The sequence below is a fragment of the Falco punctatus genome (assembly GCF_963210335.1).
Source record: "Falco punctatus genome assembly, chromosome: 12".
NCBI lineage: Eukaryota > Metazoa > Chordata > Aves > Falconiformes > Falconidae > Falco > Falco punctatus.
Window position 1 is genome coordinate 30740359 of NC_137592.1, and position 18933 is coordinate 30759291.

General features: G+C 39.0%; 1 protein-coding gene across 2 annotated transcripts in view; it reads right to left on the bottom strand.

Moving 5' to 3' along the window:
* FBXO11 (F-box protein 11) overlaps window positions 1-18933 on the bottom strand; it is a 78969-nt gene that overhangs the window by 25597 nt on the left and 34439 nt on the right. Inside the window, exons 2-7 of one of the 2 annotated variants that reach the window (XM_080408031.1) lie at window positions 14533-14660; window positions 14341-14422; window positions 7569-7710; window positions 6119-6248; window positions 4974-5057; window positions 4761-4893 (exon numbers count right to left, since the gene is read on the bottom strand). In XM_080408031.1, coding sequence (XP_080264157.1) covers window positions 4761-4893; window positions 4974-5057; window positions 6119-6248; window positions 7569-7710; window positions 14341-14422; window positions 14533-14660 — 699 coding nt within the window. Of the gene's footprint in view, window positions 1-4760; window positions 4894-4973; window positions 5058-6118; window positions 6249-7568; window positions 7714-14340; window positions 14423-14532; window positions 14661-18933 lie in introns of both variants that reach the window. The other variant, XM_080408030.1, reaches the window with a different exon arrangement.

Below are 18933 nucleotides of genomic sequence, written 5' to 3' on the forward strand. Positions count from 1 at the left end.
AGTTTTTGACTACTACTTATTACGAACTGAATTAACAGTTTAAACATGGGTACCAGTCCAGAAGCACTATAATTCTGTTACTAAGTACAATTTATTTTGTTACTCCAAACCCTTTTATTCAAGCTAAACACATACATTCCATCACTAATTTGAACCAAATTAAACAACTACTTAGTAATCTGCTCACGACCTATGAGTGACCTCCTCACACTTCTCAAATGGAAGATTCGAGTTTTGAATTGATATCCTCATTATGCTTTAGAAGAACACCTAAAATTAGACTAAACTATACTTCTGAAAGCATGTACAGAAGGTTTCAAAGCGGTTTGTCTGCAAGCTCCCATAACCTGCAGGTTGATTTCCTGTGTGAGCAGCAAGGCTCTGCTCTGTTCTTCACCCTTAATGCAGAGGAAGGAAATGTTTACATTGGTGCGGTAACAGCCAGCAGAGGGGGTACAAGGTAACGCCAGCCCTACGTTGGTACAAATTCAATGATGCATACACAAGGAAGACAGTTTTGTCAGATTCAAAACTGCGCATTAAATATGCGAGCCAGAAGAAGCCTTCTCAACAGACAAAATGTAAATATGGAAGTTTCACATATTATAGCAGGTAAGTTATCTGATAGGAATTTCAAACCATTCCCAACTCAAGACACACAAACGTGACCAGACATCTGCCTTAAACTCTTATTTTATTGAAGAGCCTACTCACAGGATTTCTTATGAGCAGATCTTTCTGCTGTCTGTTGACACTAGTACAGACAAGTGGTATGTCCTGTTCTTTATCACTTCTGCAGAGAGGTGCCAGTCAGAATGAAGCAACATTTACATCATTATCCAGCCTGTTCTCACTATCTAAAAGCCAGATCTCTGTTTTCATTGCTGCAGAGCTGCAAATATTTTAAGGTAGTCTAGCTCTTCTTCGTACCACTATGCACTTAGTACTAGATAACAACTAAAAGAGGCTTTGATGAGGATTTGTGTCATCATACAAAATCGTTTCTGTGGTCTAGTAACATTTATATATAATATATAGAAATAAAAATATATAGATTTGCCAGTGCAAATGCGCTGGCATACACACATCTGTATACCTCACTCCCTGAGAAAGAATGACACGGTATTGCAGGTGAACCAAAACCAGAAAATAAATGGAACCCTTAACAGGAAATAAGAGCCATAAATTAATATCAGAACTGCGTTCCCTTTCGGGGAAGGGGCAGGGGGGGAATTGCTCTTCACAATGGATGCTCTGAAACTGTCAAACAAAGAGAGATTCGTGGAATCGTGCTTGGAGGCATTTGCTGTGCACTTGGATGATGTTCTCTACAGACATCTCTTTCCTCTCAGCACATGAGTTACTTTACAGGTCTCTGAGTTTGGGAGGTCCCAGGATGCCCATTATGGAACATGCCAATTACTAACACCACTGCGTTTAGATCCACCCCCAGGAAAAGGCTGAGGAGGGAAGGGGACTAGCCCAAGCATTGGCTTCTTATGAAATTCATCAGAGAAACCCTGTGACACATCCTATTAAGTCTTCGCAAAAGAATTACTCAGAGAAATACCTGTATTTCAGCTTTTGGCTTAGACCGCTTTAGAAGAGAGAAACCAGCATAAGAAAGGGGAAGAAAAGAAAACGGCCCCTAATTTTGTAATCAAGCAAAACACAGTTCTCAAGAAGTCTGTTTGCTGAAGTCTAAGGGAGCTGTGTTCCATGGGATCAGAATTCACACTCAGTTTAAGGACCAAGATGAGACCATTTAGAAAAAAAATTAACAGAAAGCCTACAATAATGGAGTGCCTAAAGAATTAAAAATTAACTGGATGTTGCCTCGGAATTATTTTAGTCCTCAAAAGGAATAAAACAATTTCACTTTTCAGGGCATTAACAGAAGAATAACCAGATTTTTCAGGAAATAGTTGCAACCTTGTTCCATTGTACCAGTCAAAAAATGCTGAGGCCCTTTCAGATCTTGCAGTCTGTAAAGTCTACAGTAAAGAACACAGCTCTAAACTGGTCTAAACCACAGTTTTCAATTCAAAGATGCAGAATGGGTACTTAAAGAAGAGTTCAGGCATATGGAAGTTCTCATGCACTTAAAAGTTAAAAAACACCTAATTAGGACCATCTTTATCATTTTAGATTTTTCTACTCTTAAAATCACAATAATTCTTATTGGCTTTACTAATTTTTTTCTTGACTGGAAAATCCTTCGATAATCTCTTTTGCACCTACTGGCACATTGTTTATGTCAAATGGAAAATAAAGTGAAAGAATGAAAGCTGTATCTCCTAAAATACAGAACACGCGCATATTCAGTGAAGATTCTCAGATCAGGACATATGTCTGTATGCTGAAAACCAGCTACTAAGATGAGAGACTTCACATCTTGAGTGAGATGAGCACTCCACGGAGGGCTTGTATTCATGCAGTGATCTGCCCCCCCCTCCCCAAGCATGCAAAGTAGAATTCCTTTAAGAAATTCACAGCTATTTGTTCACTGAACCAGATGCATCAATTTTCTTACAGGACCTCTACCCTAGCTTCTTACTTGACAGTTCAGATAAGCCACAGTACTAGTAACACATCCAGAGGCTTTCTTCTGAACCTGACTCCTTCCCCTAGATTTAAGGAAAGAAAGAAATAACCCCAAAATTAAACAGAACAACAAACCTAGAATACCAGGTGCTATTTTCTAAGAACATGTTGCTTATATGAGAAAGCTTGAGGTATGTAAAGCTGCCTTTCTAATAATGCTGTCCTTCTGAAGAAGTCAGCAGAAGAAACTATTAAAGAAATTTGAGTAGAACTGCGGCGAGATTTGGTACTGCCTTAATCCTACCATTCCGAAAAGCATGCCAGACTGAACAGAGAAGAGGTAGTTCTCCAAGGCTTAGTGGTTCACTTTAATTTGTTTTCTTTTCCAGACAAATGAAAATTGACTCCCTCTGCAATGTCACTCACCATTCAGTGGAGAAAGTCTGAGGAAGCAAAAAAGTCAGCAGTGCCAGAAACGAAAATGTAAATACATCTAGCATTTCTGGATTCCTCCTGGCGATTTTGTTCCCCAAGACAGCTATTGTGTTACAAAAATACACAATGCAGATCCCTTGCTTTTAAAGAACTGTAGTTAAGATAACTGTTTTTCTGAATAACTTAATTCCAGTGCAAGGGAAAGCATAGGGCCTTTCAAAATCTAAAAGGAACCAGAGAACATGCAGAAGTTTAACCAGACATCAAAGATGTCGTTTCAAGTTTCATGAAGTAATTGAGAAATTATCTTAGGACAGGGCTGATCCAGTTTCTTCTGGATTTTAAACACTCCATGAATATGACTTGCCCTATTTGTACTGGCATCTATTACTGCCATCCTCTATCCAAAACAGAAGCCAGGGGTATTTTGTCATTTGTCTAAGGCCACGTCTGCATTAGCAAGCACTGCGGTGCAACATGAGTGGTACTACAGAGTGAAATAGTGCTGAGGATCAGACATCCATGCTGCATCTGTTGTGGGGCAGCAAGGGTAGAAGATGCTGTGACTTTGGACTAGTCCTAACCTGGTCCCTCTGACTGAACATACACCAACCACTGGAGTGCAGTAAGAATATTCTAGGAACACATCTCTTTAATTAGTCTCACCCAAAAAGAATCCAGTTTGTGCTCCACAACACAAACCAAAACACTGTAAGTAGGGATGTTCAAGATGTTAGCTTCAGAAACGTAGTAATGAACTGACAAACTAACATACTAAGGCAGCTGCATCTTGCAGCTCTGCAGGGACAAGTTTTAAGACTAACGCTGGAAACACTCTGACTGCATTGCTCAAAGCTATTCTCACTGCCAAGGATGCAAAACCCAGGCAAGAAGTGCCAGAACAGGCTCACTCAACAACAAAACAGTTGTTATGCAGAACAGATAGATAACTGAAAAGGACTTTTTAAAAACCAAACAAAAAAACCCACAAAAAAACAAAGCCCCCCAAAAACCATAAAAAACTCCCACGACAAACAACTCACCACCCAAAAAACCCAACCAACCACCCAAAAAAACCCAACACAGACAATATCTCAGAAAAAGCAGGCAGCAGGCAATTCACTTCTGGGTCACCACAGACCGTAAGACAGTCTTACTATGCCATGTGCTACCAGGGATCAGCATATTCACAGTAGGTCAAGAAAAGCAAATAGCTTCACAAGCACCACAATTTGCAGCCAGGTGTATTCTATCAACTTCCTAAAACATTCCTATTCTGAAAGTCATATTTCCTTCTCCATTAAGGTTCTCCTTTAGAGGGGCTAGTTGGGAGACAAGCCGAGAAAGAACCTCCAGTCTCAGAATCTTTCTGCTGGATGCTCTCATTTCCTTCCTCGAGACGGAATTATGATGCTGAAAAAAATGGGACAGATACTAATTTGGGCTTGCTCTCACTGCTGGATTCTACTCTGGAGATAGGTTATATATACACAAATTTCCTAAGAACCACCTCAAAATTTCAACTGCACTCATGTAACTGTGTATACTTTCTGACAAATTCAGGTTTTTTTCTCCTAATGAAATGAAGAGATAAATAAATTATTCCAAGAACTAACAAGCAGACAATGGTACCTCAGTCTGAAGCATCAGTTACTTTGGCGACACTTGTACAGAAAGACTGGCATTTGTACTGGGTATTTAATGCACCATAATATCTTTGTAATTAGGGTGTAATTAACACAAATCATATTTGGAGACAAATAGGATCTCTGTTTAAATACCTGCACCGATCATGGTGATTGGAGATTCTATATATATCCATTCATCAGTATATATACCAGAGTGAACAAAGATAAGTCCATCAAAATGAGCTTCCTGAACTCCACCAAGAGCATCCTCAATGGTATCGTAATACTAGAAGAAAAGGGACAAGTTTAGAGAAATATCCACGCAAAGATACATAGATATTCTTAAGAACAGCTTTAGAAACATACCAACATATTTTCTCTTCCTTTGTATCTTGCAGGATTACTGTAGAAGTGTTCAGCAAAACCTGGCTTTACATGTGCTCCTTTGTACTGAAACAAGGAAAGTTATTTTATGGTAAGCTTGCAGATAGGTGGATCTGAATGCACAGATGAGACCTACTAAACCCCTAATTAATAAGCCATTTGCTGATACCCATTTGTTCCAGGAACTAAGGATCATATTTGACCTCCCAAATCAGGCAACCAATTTGAAATGGCAAAATCAAAACTAGTCTGAGCCTAAGAGAGATCAACTAAACCAAGAGGTTAACCTAATTCCACAGCCAGAAGCCTCTGAAGTGACTGAAAATGTTCACACACCTTATCCACTCCACAGCATTCTAATTTCTACCTTTTTATTTTCTAGCCGCTTGCCACAAAACAAACTGCATTTATACGGCAAGGAAAAAAGAAACCTATGCCTTCACTTTTGAGTGAGTACTGAACAAAGACGCCAAGTCAAAGATTTGTCCTCAACAAGCTTCAGAATTTCATGAACCAATTACACACAGCACTGTACAATACACTCACCTCAGTATCTGTTTCCCTTACTTACGTTCTTCAAATATCATGCCCAGCCATCCTTACAACACCTTTGACACTTTGGATTAGAGGTCCAATCATACACCTTAAAGCTAACTTGTTTAGCTCCAGTCATGTCAGCTGCAAATCGCTAAGCTTAAGTGATATTATCAATATATTGTTTCTTTTACTAGAGGAAGATGCATATGAATCTGATAAGTAGCATGCACACTGGTTTAGTAAGATATGACGACAACAATATATTTGAAGTTTATTTGTGTGCCACAGATTATGACAATCTCTTCCATGGGATTTCAGTGATGCAAAACACCAGGCAAACCCAAGACAGGAGAGCTGGATGCTCAAGCATTCCACTTTACCATGATGTGTCTCTCTAAAGTGTGCCTCAAAACAGGAAATAACTTCAGATATTCCCCTACTGCATAACACAACAGGAATATCTCTTCCCATCATCTTATTTAAAGTTTAAAACCAAAATAATTACTATTGTCAGCCACATTTCAGAAGTTGAGGTTTTTGCTTTTATAAAATCACCTTTAAATTGGAATATAAATGAATATTATTGTTACCAGTTGCTGAAAGCTTTCTTTCCAGGGATTTGGATGTTCATATTCTTCTGGATTAATCTGATAAAATTTACCAGGTTCAGGATGCATCATTGGACGAGTGTACTCAAATACTTCCATATACAATCTTTTCCTGAGCAGAAATGTCAAGCAGAAAAGAAAATTAATGTATTTCTGATTACTCTTTCATTTGAATGTAACGCCAAATGTTAGAAACTGGGTTTTTTCCAAAAGCATTTGCCAGTCTGTGACAGTGATTTTGACCAAGATCAGTAACAACCACTTAAAAACATTTCCACAACAATTTTTCTGTTGGACTGACTGCTGTTTTTCTAAGAAAAAATTTTGACATGCGTTTCACGATCCAAGCAAAGAGTTCTCAACATGTAATTTTCATGAAGAAATTTAAGCAGTTAGTTACACTGTGTGTGGAATCAGAGTCTAATTGCACATCAGCTACGGCACTGCCTTAACACTTACAAAAGCTAGTACCATAAGAAAATTTAAGACAAAGCGTGCTACCACTTCTTCCTCACCTTGGCAAAAAAAAGGCTGAAAAAATGCATTCATGGAGAACAAATGATGCACTGTATTTCAAAAAGAGTTAATCAGTGGACCGATTACAGTGGCTTAAAAAGAACGAAACAGATTTTTTTTATTAGTGCCAGAATACAAAAAATTGCAGTCTGAGTGTGCTGATATTAAGCCCAGACTTACAGGATGCCACTGAATCTCAGAAGGTGTACTTCATCTGACAAGATATCCCCAGAACTGTCTTTAGGACAGTAAGGAAAAAAAGAAGGGGGTGGGATTTTAATGATGTTATATTCAATTTTTTTTCTTTTAGTCTTAAATCTTTCTTTTTTAAAAAAAACAGCCTAAGAAACGTGATTTTTTTCTCTTATAAAAATTACAGATAATTTAGATCCCATTTATCCAAGCTCTCAAAAACCCAGAGGTAGGGTGGATTCATGAAGGAAAACAGCCTGACTATCCAACCATTAAACAAAACAAACAAAAAATCAAACAAAATAAACATACACACAAAAATCTAATTAATACTAGACAAAACTTGCATCTAATATTAAAAAATGTGTTGTTTCTTCTGCATCAAGTAACACAATCCCCACAGTAGCCTGAAAAACTTTGAAGAGGGGAAGAAGGAAAGGAGTAGCTACTGAAGGTATATTTTTAAAAAGATTTAAAAATCTTTTTCAAAAGAGCTGTTATTTAACTAGTATCTACACTACTAGAGAATCAGAACTTTCACTGTTTAACACATAACCAGATATTCCTAAGTAACAAATAATGCTTAAGTAAACCAGACATACTAAAACACAACTGGTTTTAATCTAACTAATTGTAACCAACATTTCAATTTTTCTATTGTACTGGCATCTCCTGCTGCACATCCAACATTTCTCAAGATAATGAGGAATAGCTTTTCACTTACCACAAAATTGGATCATTAGCCAGCTCACTGAAGCGTTTACACACACAAGCTGCTCTACAGAGATCCTGCTCCAGCAGGTAGGAGAAGATCTTTAGAACCACTTCATCCGGCAACTTCTCCTGAAGATACTGTTCTGCAGGTGCTGCTATTAAACAGTAATCTATGTGAGATTATCGACATATTTAACCAGCCCAAATCCTGACCAAAACAGATCACCAACTTGCCATTTGAAAGAGTCCCATTTAAAATGTCAATGATCTCAAAGGAACTTTTTTCTTTTTTTAAAAAAAATTTCCTTTCATCTAAATCTAAAGGCAAAAAAAGAGCTAAATAGTTGACTCTGGAGTCAGGTAGGAGTTACAGGCTTCAAGTCCTCTTTCAAAACTTTTTAGTTCACCTTTTGTACTGGAGGAATCAGTCTGCATACAACTGCAGACATTAAGTAGGCTACTGTGCACGTTCCAGATATACTGGCTCCTCACTGCTATTAGCTTCACTGTGGTTCAATTAACCCACATTATCCATAGGATAATAATAATAATAATAATAATACAGCCCCAAAGTCAGAATCTCTGCAAATGTTTTCAAACACAAAAGAATTTACTCAGAAATAGTCACTGTCTGGAAGAGCTACTAGTAAAACTCCCTTGTTCTCCCACAATGAACACACTGGGAGAAGGGATGTCTGGGATGCAGGAAACCAGTAGCCAGCAACAATTCCAAAGTCTCCTCCCTTCCACTAACTCCCATTCATGCTCTTTCTTTTAAAATGAAAAATCTAAGCCAGAGGAAGCGTTACCCTTGCCAGATGTATTTCTTGAGAGAGGTTTGAGAAAGCGGCATTCCCATACCATTGTGTGGAGATGCCGAGTGCACTTCGTTAACCCCCCGCTCCTGGGCACACGAGCACTACATACAACAGATCGTATAGGAAACCCCCAGCTGTCGCTCGTGTTCTCACCAGACCCTTCTGTAGCAGGTAACCTCACAGCAGAGATCTGTCTGCACAGGTCACTTGTTTGGTTATTGTCTTTGGGATCCTTCCTCAGGCAGAACTGTACAGAACAGCTCCCAAAGTTCAGAGGATTTGTACGCAAGGCATTAAAAGCTCCTGCTACATTCATAATACAATTACATCCATGTAATGCCTCTTGCATTATTCATTTTTTCCTAGAACATCTGAACCTAGGGAGCAATAGGATCATGATTTTGGCTACTACAGGAAGACTACTAAAGTGACCCTCAGAAAGATGACCTGCTAAATTTGAGGGAATAATATTCTGAAAAATAGTGTCCACGTGAGATTATACAAACACACAGACGCACACACACACAAGAGAAAAAGAAAAAGAGGTAAACCCCAAGTCCTCCCTGGGCCAAGCTGCACAAAAAACTACATTACCTCTTGCTAGAAGAGAAAGAAGATATGAATTGCAAGGACCAGAACTGTGGCTTTTATGAAGATGCTAAACCGTGGTCTACAGACCATATCACCAGAACCAGTGTACTATGAGAGAACCAATTACAGCTTTTTTCCCAGGGTGTCAAGCTTACATCTGTGGTCAGATCAGTTAGCAGAAATTCTGAAATATTACTGACTTTCCCTGAACCTGTTCCCTGTTTCACCATTGTATGAATGTCACCCTGGTTATTCACAAATACTGATTTCCACTAAGATGCTAGGCAGGCATTTACCCAACTGACTGATGGCTACTCTCAACAGTAACACAGCTTACAGTCACAAGGTATACGTACATGCCACTTTAATCAACAAAAATCTATGCTGTACAAAAAGGATGAGTGTCACCGCTTCACATGCCCATAGCTATTTGTCCCTAAGTATCCTTTGGGTTGCTAGTACTGATCGTGGACAGAATAAACCAGAACTTTTTTCCTCTTCATCCTTACCCATCCTTCTCCAAACTGATTTTTTTATGGATCAGCTCCTTGTTGCAGTTCACAGCAAGCTACAGAAGTGCTAGCATAAGCACAAGGAAGGAGACAGGAAAGAATGTCCGGAAGCTGGCCAAGATACTCTCTTCAGCAGCAGTATTATTAAGGCCAGATTAAAAAATGTATTTAAAAAAACCAAACACCCAGCCACCCACAAACAAAAAACCAAACTCACCCCCACCCCCCCACCCCCCACTTCAGCAGCCAGTAAGTTAGCAAAATTAAGAAAAAGCCAAGTAGTCTGGAAAGGTCTTATGTTCAAGACGCTTGGGGAACCCTAAGTCTGGGGACCATATACCAGCAGTCTATAAGGTGAGCATGGCTGGGCATCACTAAAAAAAAGTTACATACATGATCAATGCTGGTTTTTAAAAAGATCCTTTTCCACTGGAAATAGAAAGGTTCTTTCCTGCATCTAACAGGCAGCAGCAATTCATTCTACAGTCCTAATTACCCTTGAAATGCATCACAGGATAATTGGACACTGCTTCTGAACTCATCTTTTTCTGGTAGCTTTCCAGTTAGATATGGAGGTTCACTCTTCTGCTGGCTTACAAGTTGAAATGTGATGTTCAGAATGCAAGGCAGTACATCCTCACAAGCCCCCCACAACCTGTCTTCTGCTTTTAATACAGAAATCCCCAAGGTATGCGATTTGATCTTCTTCCCAAGACAATCAGTTACTTTCCTAAACAACGTGCAGATTTTTTTCTGCCTTCACGTTTGTATATACTAGGACCTTGATTAATTTTTTACCGAAGAGGGAAGTTCATGGTATAGTGCCTCCCATTGCTTAACAGTTCATATTCCCATTTTTCTCCCTAGGCCTTATCTCAAAATGAAAGTTGAAATCCAGATGTGTACCCTCACTGCATGGGGCAAGGACCAACTTAGAAATTGTCAAAAAAAAATAATCTTCCAATTAAAGCAAAAAATAAGGAAAAAAAAAGCCACAATAAACCTACATCCCCGTCAATTTTTCAAGATATATTTACTTGGAAACTTAAGTGCTGCTTAAAAATGAATATGATAATTTTACAGGTGGTTTGACTATCCTTACCCAAACCTTTTTCCAAAATCCTGCAGAAGTGAGAGATTTAATTTATATTGCCCTTCTGCTCAATTAAGAAGAAGGGGTTTATTTAAGATTTTTTTCTCCACTCAAATCACTGATACAGCGATTACTAGGTGGAATTCTTCAGGAAAATTTGAAAAACCTAATTTGCTTCTTAATGTGAAGACTTAAACATCCTCTGGGTTCAAGAAAGAACTCCATGTTTTTGTTTCGTAAAATCACACTTCATATTTAGGGTATCTTTCAGTAATCTGTCAAAGCAAGAATGCATTCAATATGTTCTTCCTCCCAGTTTACAAAAATAAGCCAGAACAGTTTTAAAGGTTTGTCTGGCCACCAAATCAGAAAGGCTGGTGTGCTGCTGCTCCTGACGGTTCTGTGCCTATTGACAAAGTGAAGGTTAAGCACCAAGTGCATGCTCTTAAGAAACCGTCAGTTTTCCAAGTAAGTGTTAAAAAGAGACAAAAATAAGTAGTGCAAGAGGTCATCACCAATCTTTATCTTTGCCCTAACATAAGCTGTCAGTTGAACTATTTATGATTTTAATAAAGTGTTAATATATTAGACAACTGAAAAATTAGAAACACAGCTCGTTATGCCATTCTGTTTCCACAGGATATACATGAAGCTAATTCAGTTTCAATTTTGATCATTTAATAGACAGAAACTAGTACAGTAATACCAAGACAAAGGGCAGGGAAATCTGCCCGAAAGCGAATTACCTTCTTCGTACAGACACCAAGAACGCTATCTCATGAATCTTGAGTTGTAAATTATATCTTGTACAGATACGTTTCTGTCCATTTTAGTGGAGAAACATAGCTTTTGTTCCTTAAGGAGGCCTTTAGTAAAAATATTTTCTTGTTAAGAAGTTGAAATATGTCAGAAAACATATTATGTTGTGTTCTTGGAAAAATATCCTTTAAATCAACAGGAAAAGTCAAGAGTAAATTTAAATAGGCATTAAGTTCTGTGAACTACAGGCTGTGCATGTACCTAATGTATGGAACCACCAACAAGCAATGCAGTAGCCTAGAGTCTCAGTATCTACTGCAACTCTGTAGTTCAGTGAAAAGAGACATTAATTGTCCCTGAACTGGTCTTCCAGAGTATTAAAAGTCAGCAACAATAGCCAGTAATAGCTATGCAAATATAGTGATCTTAAAGCAAGAAAGGAAAAAACCTACGCAGTAATAAACAAAAAGGAAGAGTATGTCAAATGATTAAAACCCTGGATTAAAATGACATGAGGAGACAAGGAGTACTGAAGACTGAAATATCCCAGTAAACAGTAGCGTACATTTACAGTTCAGGTAATGTAAAAGCAACAGTCAGAATATGCTGAATTTAAACCTTTCTGTAAATCAGTAAGTATTATATTAGCATACGATACAAATATTTATATCAGTAAGATCTAAAAGCTGTAAATATTTTCCACATATGTCAATCAAACGCACCAGTCAATTGTGATGCAAGCAGCACAGCCCCATCATAACTTTTTCCTTATCTAAATTTTTTGTTTCTTCATGTTTTGGTTTTCTACTTACAAGAGTTTGAGTGAAAAAATATTTACGTATTTTCTATTATGTGTAGCTTTCTCATCAAAATTTTTGTATATTCACTAATCTTTCCACCTCAGGATTGAAGAACTCATTGTCCACCGGAGGACAGATTTACAAATAACAGAAAAAGAACCATGTCAATATTTCAAAAGTCTAATGTGTTCTTCTTGACAGTATCTAAGCCCAATTTTCTTTTCTTTCTTACAATTTGAAATAGCAGCCTTCTCTCGGCACCACTACTTCTGAAATTGGTATTAAAATAAGGAATAGTCTTCTGTTTTTCACACTAATGGCTCCACTCCAGTTGTAAGGAGAAATGCCAGTCAATTAAAGTTTCCATCTCTGGCAGATTTCCCTCAGGTCCATACAAGAAGGAATGGTTCTCCACCAAGACATCTTCCTATGTTTCTAGTCCCATGCCTTCATTTCATCTACATTTCTAAAATAAACAACTATATGTTCCAGAAGACAATATACAATCTTCACTGATGACAATCCAGAAAGTCTCATGCTTACAACTCAGTCGCAACAGCTATCATTACCTAGGCTAACAAAAACCAGGGGAAAAAACCCTAAAGAAATCTCACCGCAGTCAATGCTTGTACAAATCTGGAGGAATATTTCAAAAACTCAATGGGGAAAATAAAAACTAACCATTATCCATACCGGGAAAGAGGTAAATACAAAATGGATAGAGAAGGACGCTCCCTCGTTAGATTGCAACTGGTTTGAATACAGTATTAAAAGTACAATTATAAAATCATTGTTTACAATTCCTCTGATAATTCCACGCTGGAGAAGCCTCCACAATCCCCATACTTTCCCCACATGAACTCAAGAATGTAACAAAAGGAATGTGCAGTGAAAGTGTGGAGAATTCCTTTGGAAATTAGCATCATTCATGCTGCAATTTGTACCACAGGACTTGACTAAAGTTACATACCTTCACTAAAGCAAGGAGGCAAGTAAAAGTGTAATGAGGAACGCGTCAAAAGTGAATGACCTTGAAGGAGAAATTACGAACTGGCAAGAGAAGCTGAGATTATAACAAGACAACTTTGCACAAGGCTTCAGATATCAAATCAGGAAATGAAACTGGAAGTAGATGACACAGGCTGATGTTCAGTTTGTTCTGGCTATTTCAAGTGTATAAGTCTGAGGTTAAATGATTCTTAAACAGCTGCTGAAATTAAAAGAGTTAATCAGAGGAGGATGAGAATAAAACGGGGAGAAAGAAAGAGACAGAGGACTTGAAAGATGAAATATACACTGTGGAGAAGGTGAGAAGCCAGATAGAGCAGACTTCAACAGAAACAATGAAAATGGACCAAAGCCTTGTGCCAGCCAGCTGCTCAGTTTTAATTCACTATGTTAAGGGAGACATGGACTAAAAAAAAACCCCAAGAAAAGCAACAGAAACCACATCAAGGAGAGTTGGCAAGCACTGGTGTTGATTTTCCAGGGAAAAGTGACAGCAGATCCCCTGGAACTAAAAAGCGTGTCAGGAGACAAAAAGGGGTAGAAAGAGAGACACTGAAAAATGACGTAGAAAAAAGAACAAGCAGGATATGTGTGCCAAATAGAACACACACACATAAACATACAATGTAGTTACACACAGATGTATTGCATGAATGTGTTATACAACATACATATACTGTAGATGCGTATGAAATACATACATGCAGGTATATGTGTATTTTTTATAAACACACCCTCTCTCCCTCTCTCCACAACGAAGTGCTGTAATGACATACCAACACTACCTCTACACAATATAGTGGAACAATACATCGATATGAGAAATGGTAAATAAGCCTCGACAGAGCACTGCACTATCACAGCATTACTGCTTCTAACAGTAGCTTGGATACAACTATGCAGTGCTCTGAGTAGAATAAAAAACCCCACAAAACAGAAAAAAACAAAAACAACCCCCAAACCAACATGCCTGCAGTGAAGCAGGAAGACTGAAGGACCAGACTCTAAAAAAAAAAAAATCAGATTAAAATCATGCTTCCAAATTTGAAGTTCAGAACAAGTCTGCAGTTGTGTTTTCACTACTGTTCCTTAGTTGGAAAACAAGACAGGAAAAATAAGCTTGGGGGTGGCGTGTGTGTGTGTGAACTCAAAATGATTCCACCGATCCCACTACCACCTATTCCGTACAAAAAGTTATTACCTGATAAATCCTGGGATTTTCCAGATACTCTAGCACGTTTGGCTCTGTGACCGAAGTTTTCAGTAGCTGAAGTGGAGGCACCCTTTAATGAAATTAATAAGAATTAGTTGAGTCATTAGGCAATTTATGAAAACGATCAGTTAGCTCTGTATTCTTAAAACAGTAATCTTTACAATTGAAAACAGAAGTTACCTCCATACTGCTCTTTGTAGGGCAAGCTGTTCTTTTAGGTAGAAGAGTTTTTCTGCGAAGTTGGTATGGACTATTTTGTGCACCAGGACCTGATTCTTCTGCAACCATATCTGCAGGTACATCATCATCTGTCAACACACACACACAAAAAAAGGCAATTTGCTTATTGGAACTGTAGTTTTGTTTTACGCCAGAAAAATGCTGCAGAAATTTTCACAGTACATCCAGTGAGGAGGCTGGGGATGAAGTGCTAGAGCACAGAGAACTTCAGAATACACATGGCATAAAGTTACATGAGAACATACACATGAAGTAACTTATGTTTTCCATATGTAAACACCAGCTATACCAAAAACTGCTTAAAAGCAACCAACAAAACCACAAAACCCTAGGCTTTCTGTTTCTCTGCAAGCATATAATTCACTGCGCTAATTCTATCACCTCATTACCTCAAATGTTTCACCTAACACTATCAGCATAACGAGGAACAGTGAAATTTCAATTATTAACCAGATGTTATCAAGAAATCCTTTGGTAAACATGGCATTTAGTACAAAACTCAAGGCAGATTTTTCTCAAACATTTCAGCAATAGCCCAGGCCAGAATACAAATCCTTCAGTAAAAAAGGTAGTTTTAAACACATACATTCTGTTTGCCTAAATTATACTTAGAAAAGTAAGAGTATATTTTCTCCCTGCCACTTAAAAAAAACAAAAAAACACAGAAAGCTTGATGAGCATAATTTTAAGGGTTATTAATTCATGAGTTTCAATCTTCTGTGTTCATACATTTATTGAACATCCTTGAAACAAGCAAGGAAACTTATCACTGCACACCCTACAACTAGCATCACATTATAAAGTTAGAAGAATTTAAGAAAGGCCAGAACAAAAGCCATCTTTAGAAAATAAGCTGCAGCCCAGCTCCACTTAAGAGGTATACTTTCTGCAGATTCTTAACTGTGAGAAAATAATTTTGGACTTCTTTTTAACTGCTTTTTCATTTTTAAACTGGGTAAAACATGATGTAGAAGTGATAGCCAAAAAAGAAATACTGTAAAGTAAGCACTTTTCCTGAGTATATTAGCATGAAGAGAGACTGATGTAAAACACAAAAACCCACGACAAAACCCCAAAACAGCCCACCATGGAACACCCTACCCTTCAAATATTAAGCCACTCTCTTTAAAAAACAAAGAAAAGCAATTTAAAAAGGTCTAAAGATTCCCTTACATTTCAAGATTTTAATCTGATGATTTTCCTAAGGGTTTTGTGTTTGGTGGGTTTTTGGTGGTGGTGTTTTTTGTTGTTGGTTTTTTGTTTGGTGGTTGGTTGGGTTTTTTTAACATAAATTACAAAACACTGCATTTATATAGGATTATGCATGCCATCATAGCCCTATTTCCACATCAATGACAGCAAACCAACAAAATTCTGAAGAAAAAGCTATTTCAGTGTCCTCCTGCTCCTTTCTTGTCCCAGTTTTTCTTCTACTTTAGCAGGTATCTATAAATTGCCAACTTTGCCACGTATCATGAACAGATCACAACACTGCCAGGACATCTAAATAGAGGACAGAAGCTGGTAAAAACAAAATTAGCTGGTGGTATGTGTTCAGCTTCAAACAGTCAGCTCAGGGCAATCTAAGAGAGTGTCATCAGCTCATTAATCCACCTGGAAACTAACCCTGTGAGTACCACCTCCACGGTTAGCCTTTCGCCAGCGCAGCAGCTGGTCCAGCTCTGCACAGCCATGAGGAAGGGACGAGACCACATGGCTGGGAAGAGCCACCACCCCCTTCTGCAGCAACAGCGCAGGTTTCTAAGGACAGAAGTGAACTGTGAAACGACTATCAAAAAACCCACCGCTTTTTAAAACAGAGCGACCTCCGTATTTCAGCTCACTCTCCCTGTCTGCTACTTACACAGCACACCTCGTAAGCATCTGAATACTCCTCTACCTGTGAAGGCTAAGTATTTATGTATTATGGCTAAGTATATATGCATTATGCAAAAAACCTAAAGGATATTGATAAACGACCTGCAGAGCATTTTCCAGTGGAGGAGCATCTGGCCCAACATTGCCATCATGCACCTGCAAGAGGTTTCTGACCCCAGAGCAGACCCACTGCATACTCACGATTCAGTTGCCTAGTTTTACCTGTTTCTTTTCATCTCTGATTGCAAATACCCTGGCAATTTAACAAGATATCGGCAGGTGGGAGAGAGAAGCTGCTACAGGAGTGTTCCCAGCCTTCCCTTGCACACCAGAGCCGCAAAGGAGCTGCAGGTCTGCAGTGGGCTCTGCCAGGAGGAATTCAGCAGCCACCACGAGCAGCAAGGCACTCATAGCAAAACACCAAAGTGTACTCAGACATACCTTGTGTTCCCCATTTCTACTTAAGATCAGATACAGTAATTGTGATTTCTGTTGCCAATATCCCCCAGAAGCATGCTCCTCAGGGATCTAGAGTATCTTGCCTTGAACCTGTTCCCCTATTTTGCACTGAAGATACAATGTGACTGTCAGAACGGCTGGAGTTTTCCCCCTGTTCCGGACAGTCCGTACTATAGCTCAAAATTGCCACATAAAATACAGCAACAGCATAATGAGCAAAGAAGACAGAGGAAAAAAAAAAGCCCCTCAAAGCAGAGAATTTTGATCCCTTGGTAGGCGATGAAAAGGGCAGAGACAACCCCCAGGTCAGGTCCTTAGAAGTAAACCAGTGGATGCCACTAAGGACAAAACATATTACTGCTGGAAAGAGAAGGCAGAAGCCTGTGGGGGAAAAGGAAAGTAAAGGTCAGTTTGACTGGAACACTGAAAGACTGGCTAAGCAGCAATGTATTCATTTTCTTGCTGTGGATTTAGGAGGATGGCAGGAGTCCCGCTCAAAGATCACTTTTCTGGCACAGATGACATCAAGAGACATGCATACATTCACTCAGATTCACAGAAGGTATCAAAAGAATTAAAAACTTCCCTTCTTCCATCCGAATGGTGAGGAAGATGAGGAAAGGGCAGGAGGGGAGCACGAATCCACAGAGCGCTCGGGAAGCGGAAGGGCGCCCAGGAGCCCATCACTGCTGAGCAGCACTGGCCTGCAGGCACGTGCCCAGGTGGTGGTGTGCTCACGGGACACACGGGACGGCGGCGGACATCACACCCAGCGACGGTGCTCACGGGACACACGGGACGGCGGCACTCACTGGGAAAGAGGAGTGCTTCAGGAACCAAGAGCCTCTGGCCTGACCCTGCTGCAAACCTGCTAATTGCGCACAGGTAATTTGCTGGCTATAGAAGGATAACGAGAGCCGGGTGAGTTAATGACTTCTTTCTCTACTAGCAGGTTTTGTCACACTTCTGAGGGGCTGACCGGCCTCCACATAGATTTCTAACATTTCAAAAATAACGGTGATTGGTAATATTTTTCTAAATGTGGCCTGTGTAGTGTTTCACTTGACAGTAACTACCAGGAAACCTGAAAGTCTTAAGCAATCTGTTACAGAATAGCCTCGGTGCTTGCTTTTAGCCTTCCAGATGCTCCACTGTAAGCTCCGAACAGAGCAACCCAGCTACAGGCCTAGCTTTCACATCAATACTCCTCAAAGGAGTGCAGTCTTCAGGAAATGCGTTACCCTTCCCTGAGCAAGCAAGGCACTCGGAACGCAGAAGAACTTCAAGAGCTGAATTTTGAAAATCCTCCCCTAAAAAAAACAACACACTGGCATGACAGATATATGCCTGCTTATAAGTGGAAAAATCAATTCTACAATACAGAACCTCACTGCCTCCAAAATATTTTGAAAAACCCCCACTATTTTAAAGGGTAACAGTATCAGCTACTGCATCTAGTAACATCAATAGAAGCATTATAATTGCATTTGTTGACGGTATAAGTATAAAAGTCAATAAACATATTTGGAGGAATGTGTGTGTAGTGTTAATATCCTCATACAAACACCTGCTGAAATGACTGCCAGATGCTGTCAGTTTTAACCATCAATACATTTGCAGTTTGTAAGAGATTCAATTAAGCTGTCTACTCTGAAATAAATATTTACCTGAATATTTATACCAATTATATTGTACAGTAAGATAGTACAGTTTCGAAAAAAATTATGCTTATTGAAAATTAAAAACTTAAGTGCAAGTTGTGACCTGTCAGTGTCACTAAGTAGTATTTTATCTGATAGTTCAAAACAGTTCATGAAACCTGACCCGTAACACTGCAAGCTTTAACACCCACGAAAGACCAGTAAGCACAAATACTTCCAGGAGGGAAAGAAAAAATTAATCTGCCACTCTGCCAACTACTAAAATCAATCAAGACTGTCTTATATTTCCACAAATGCTATGGAATTGCATACGTGTATACGTCAAGGGTACACAATTAACTTT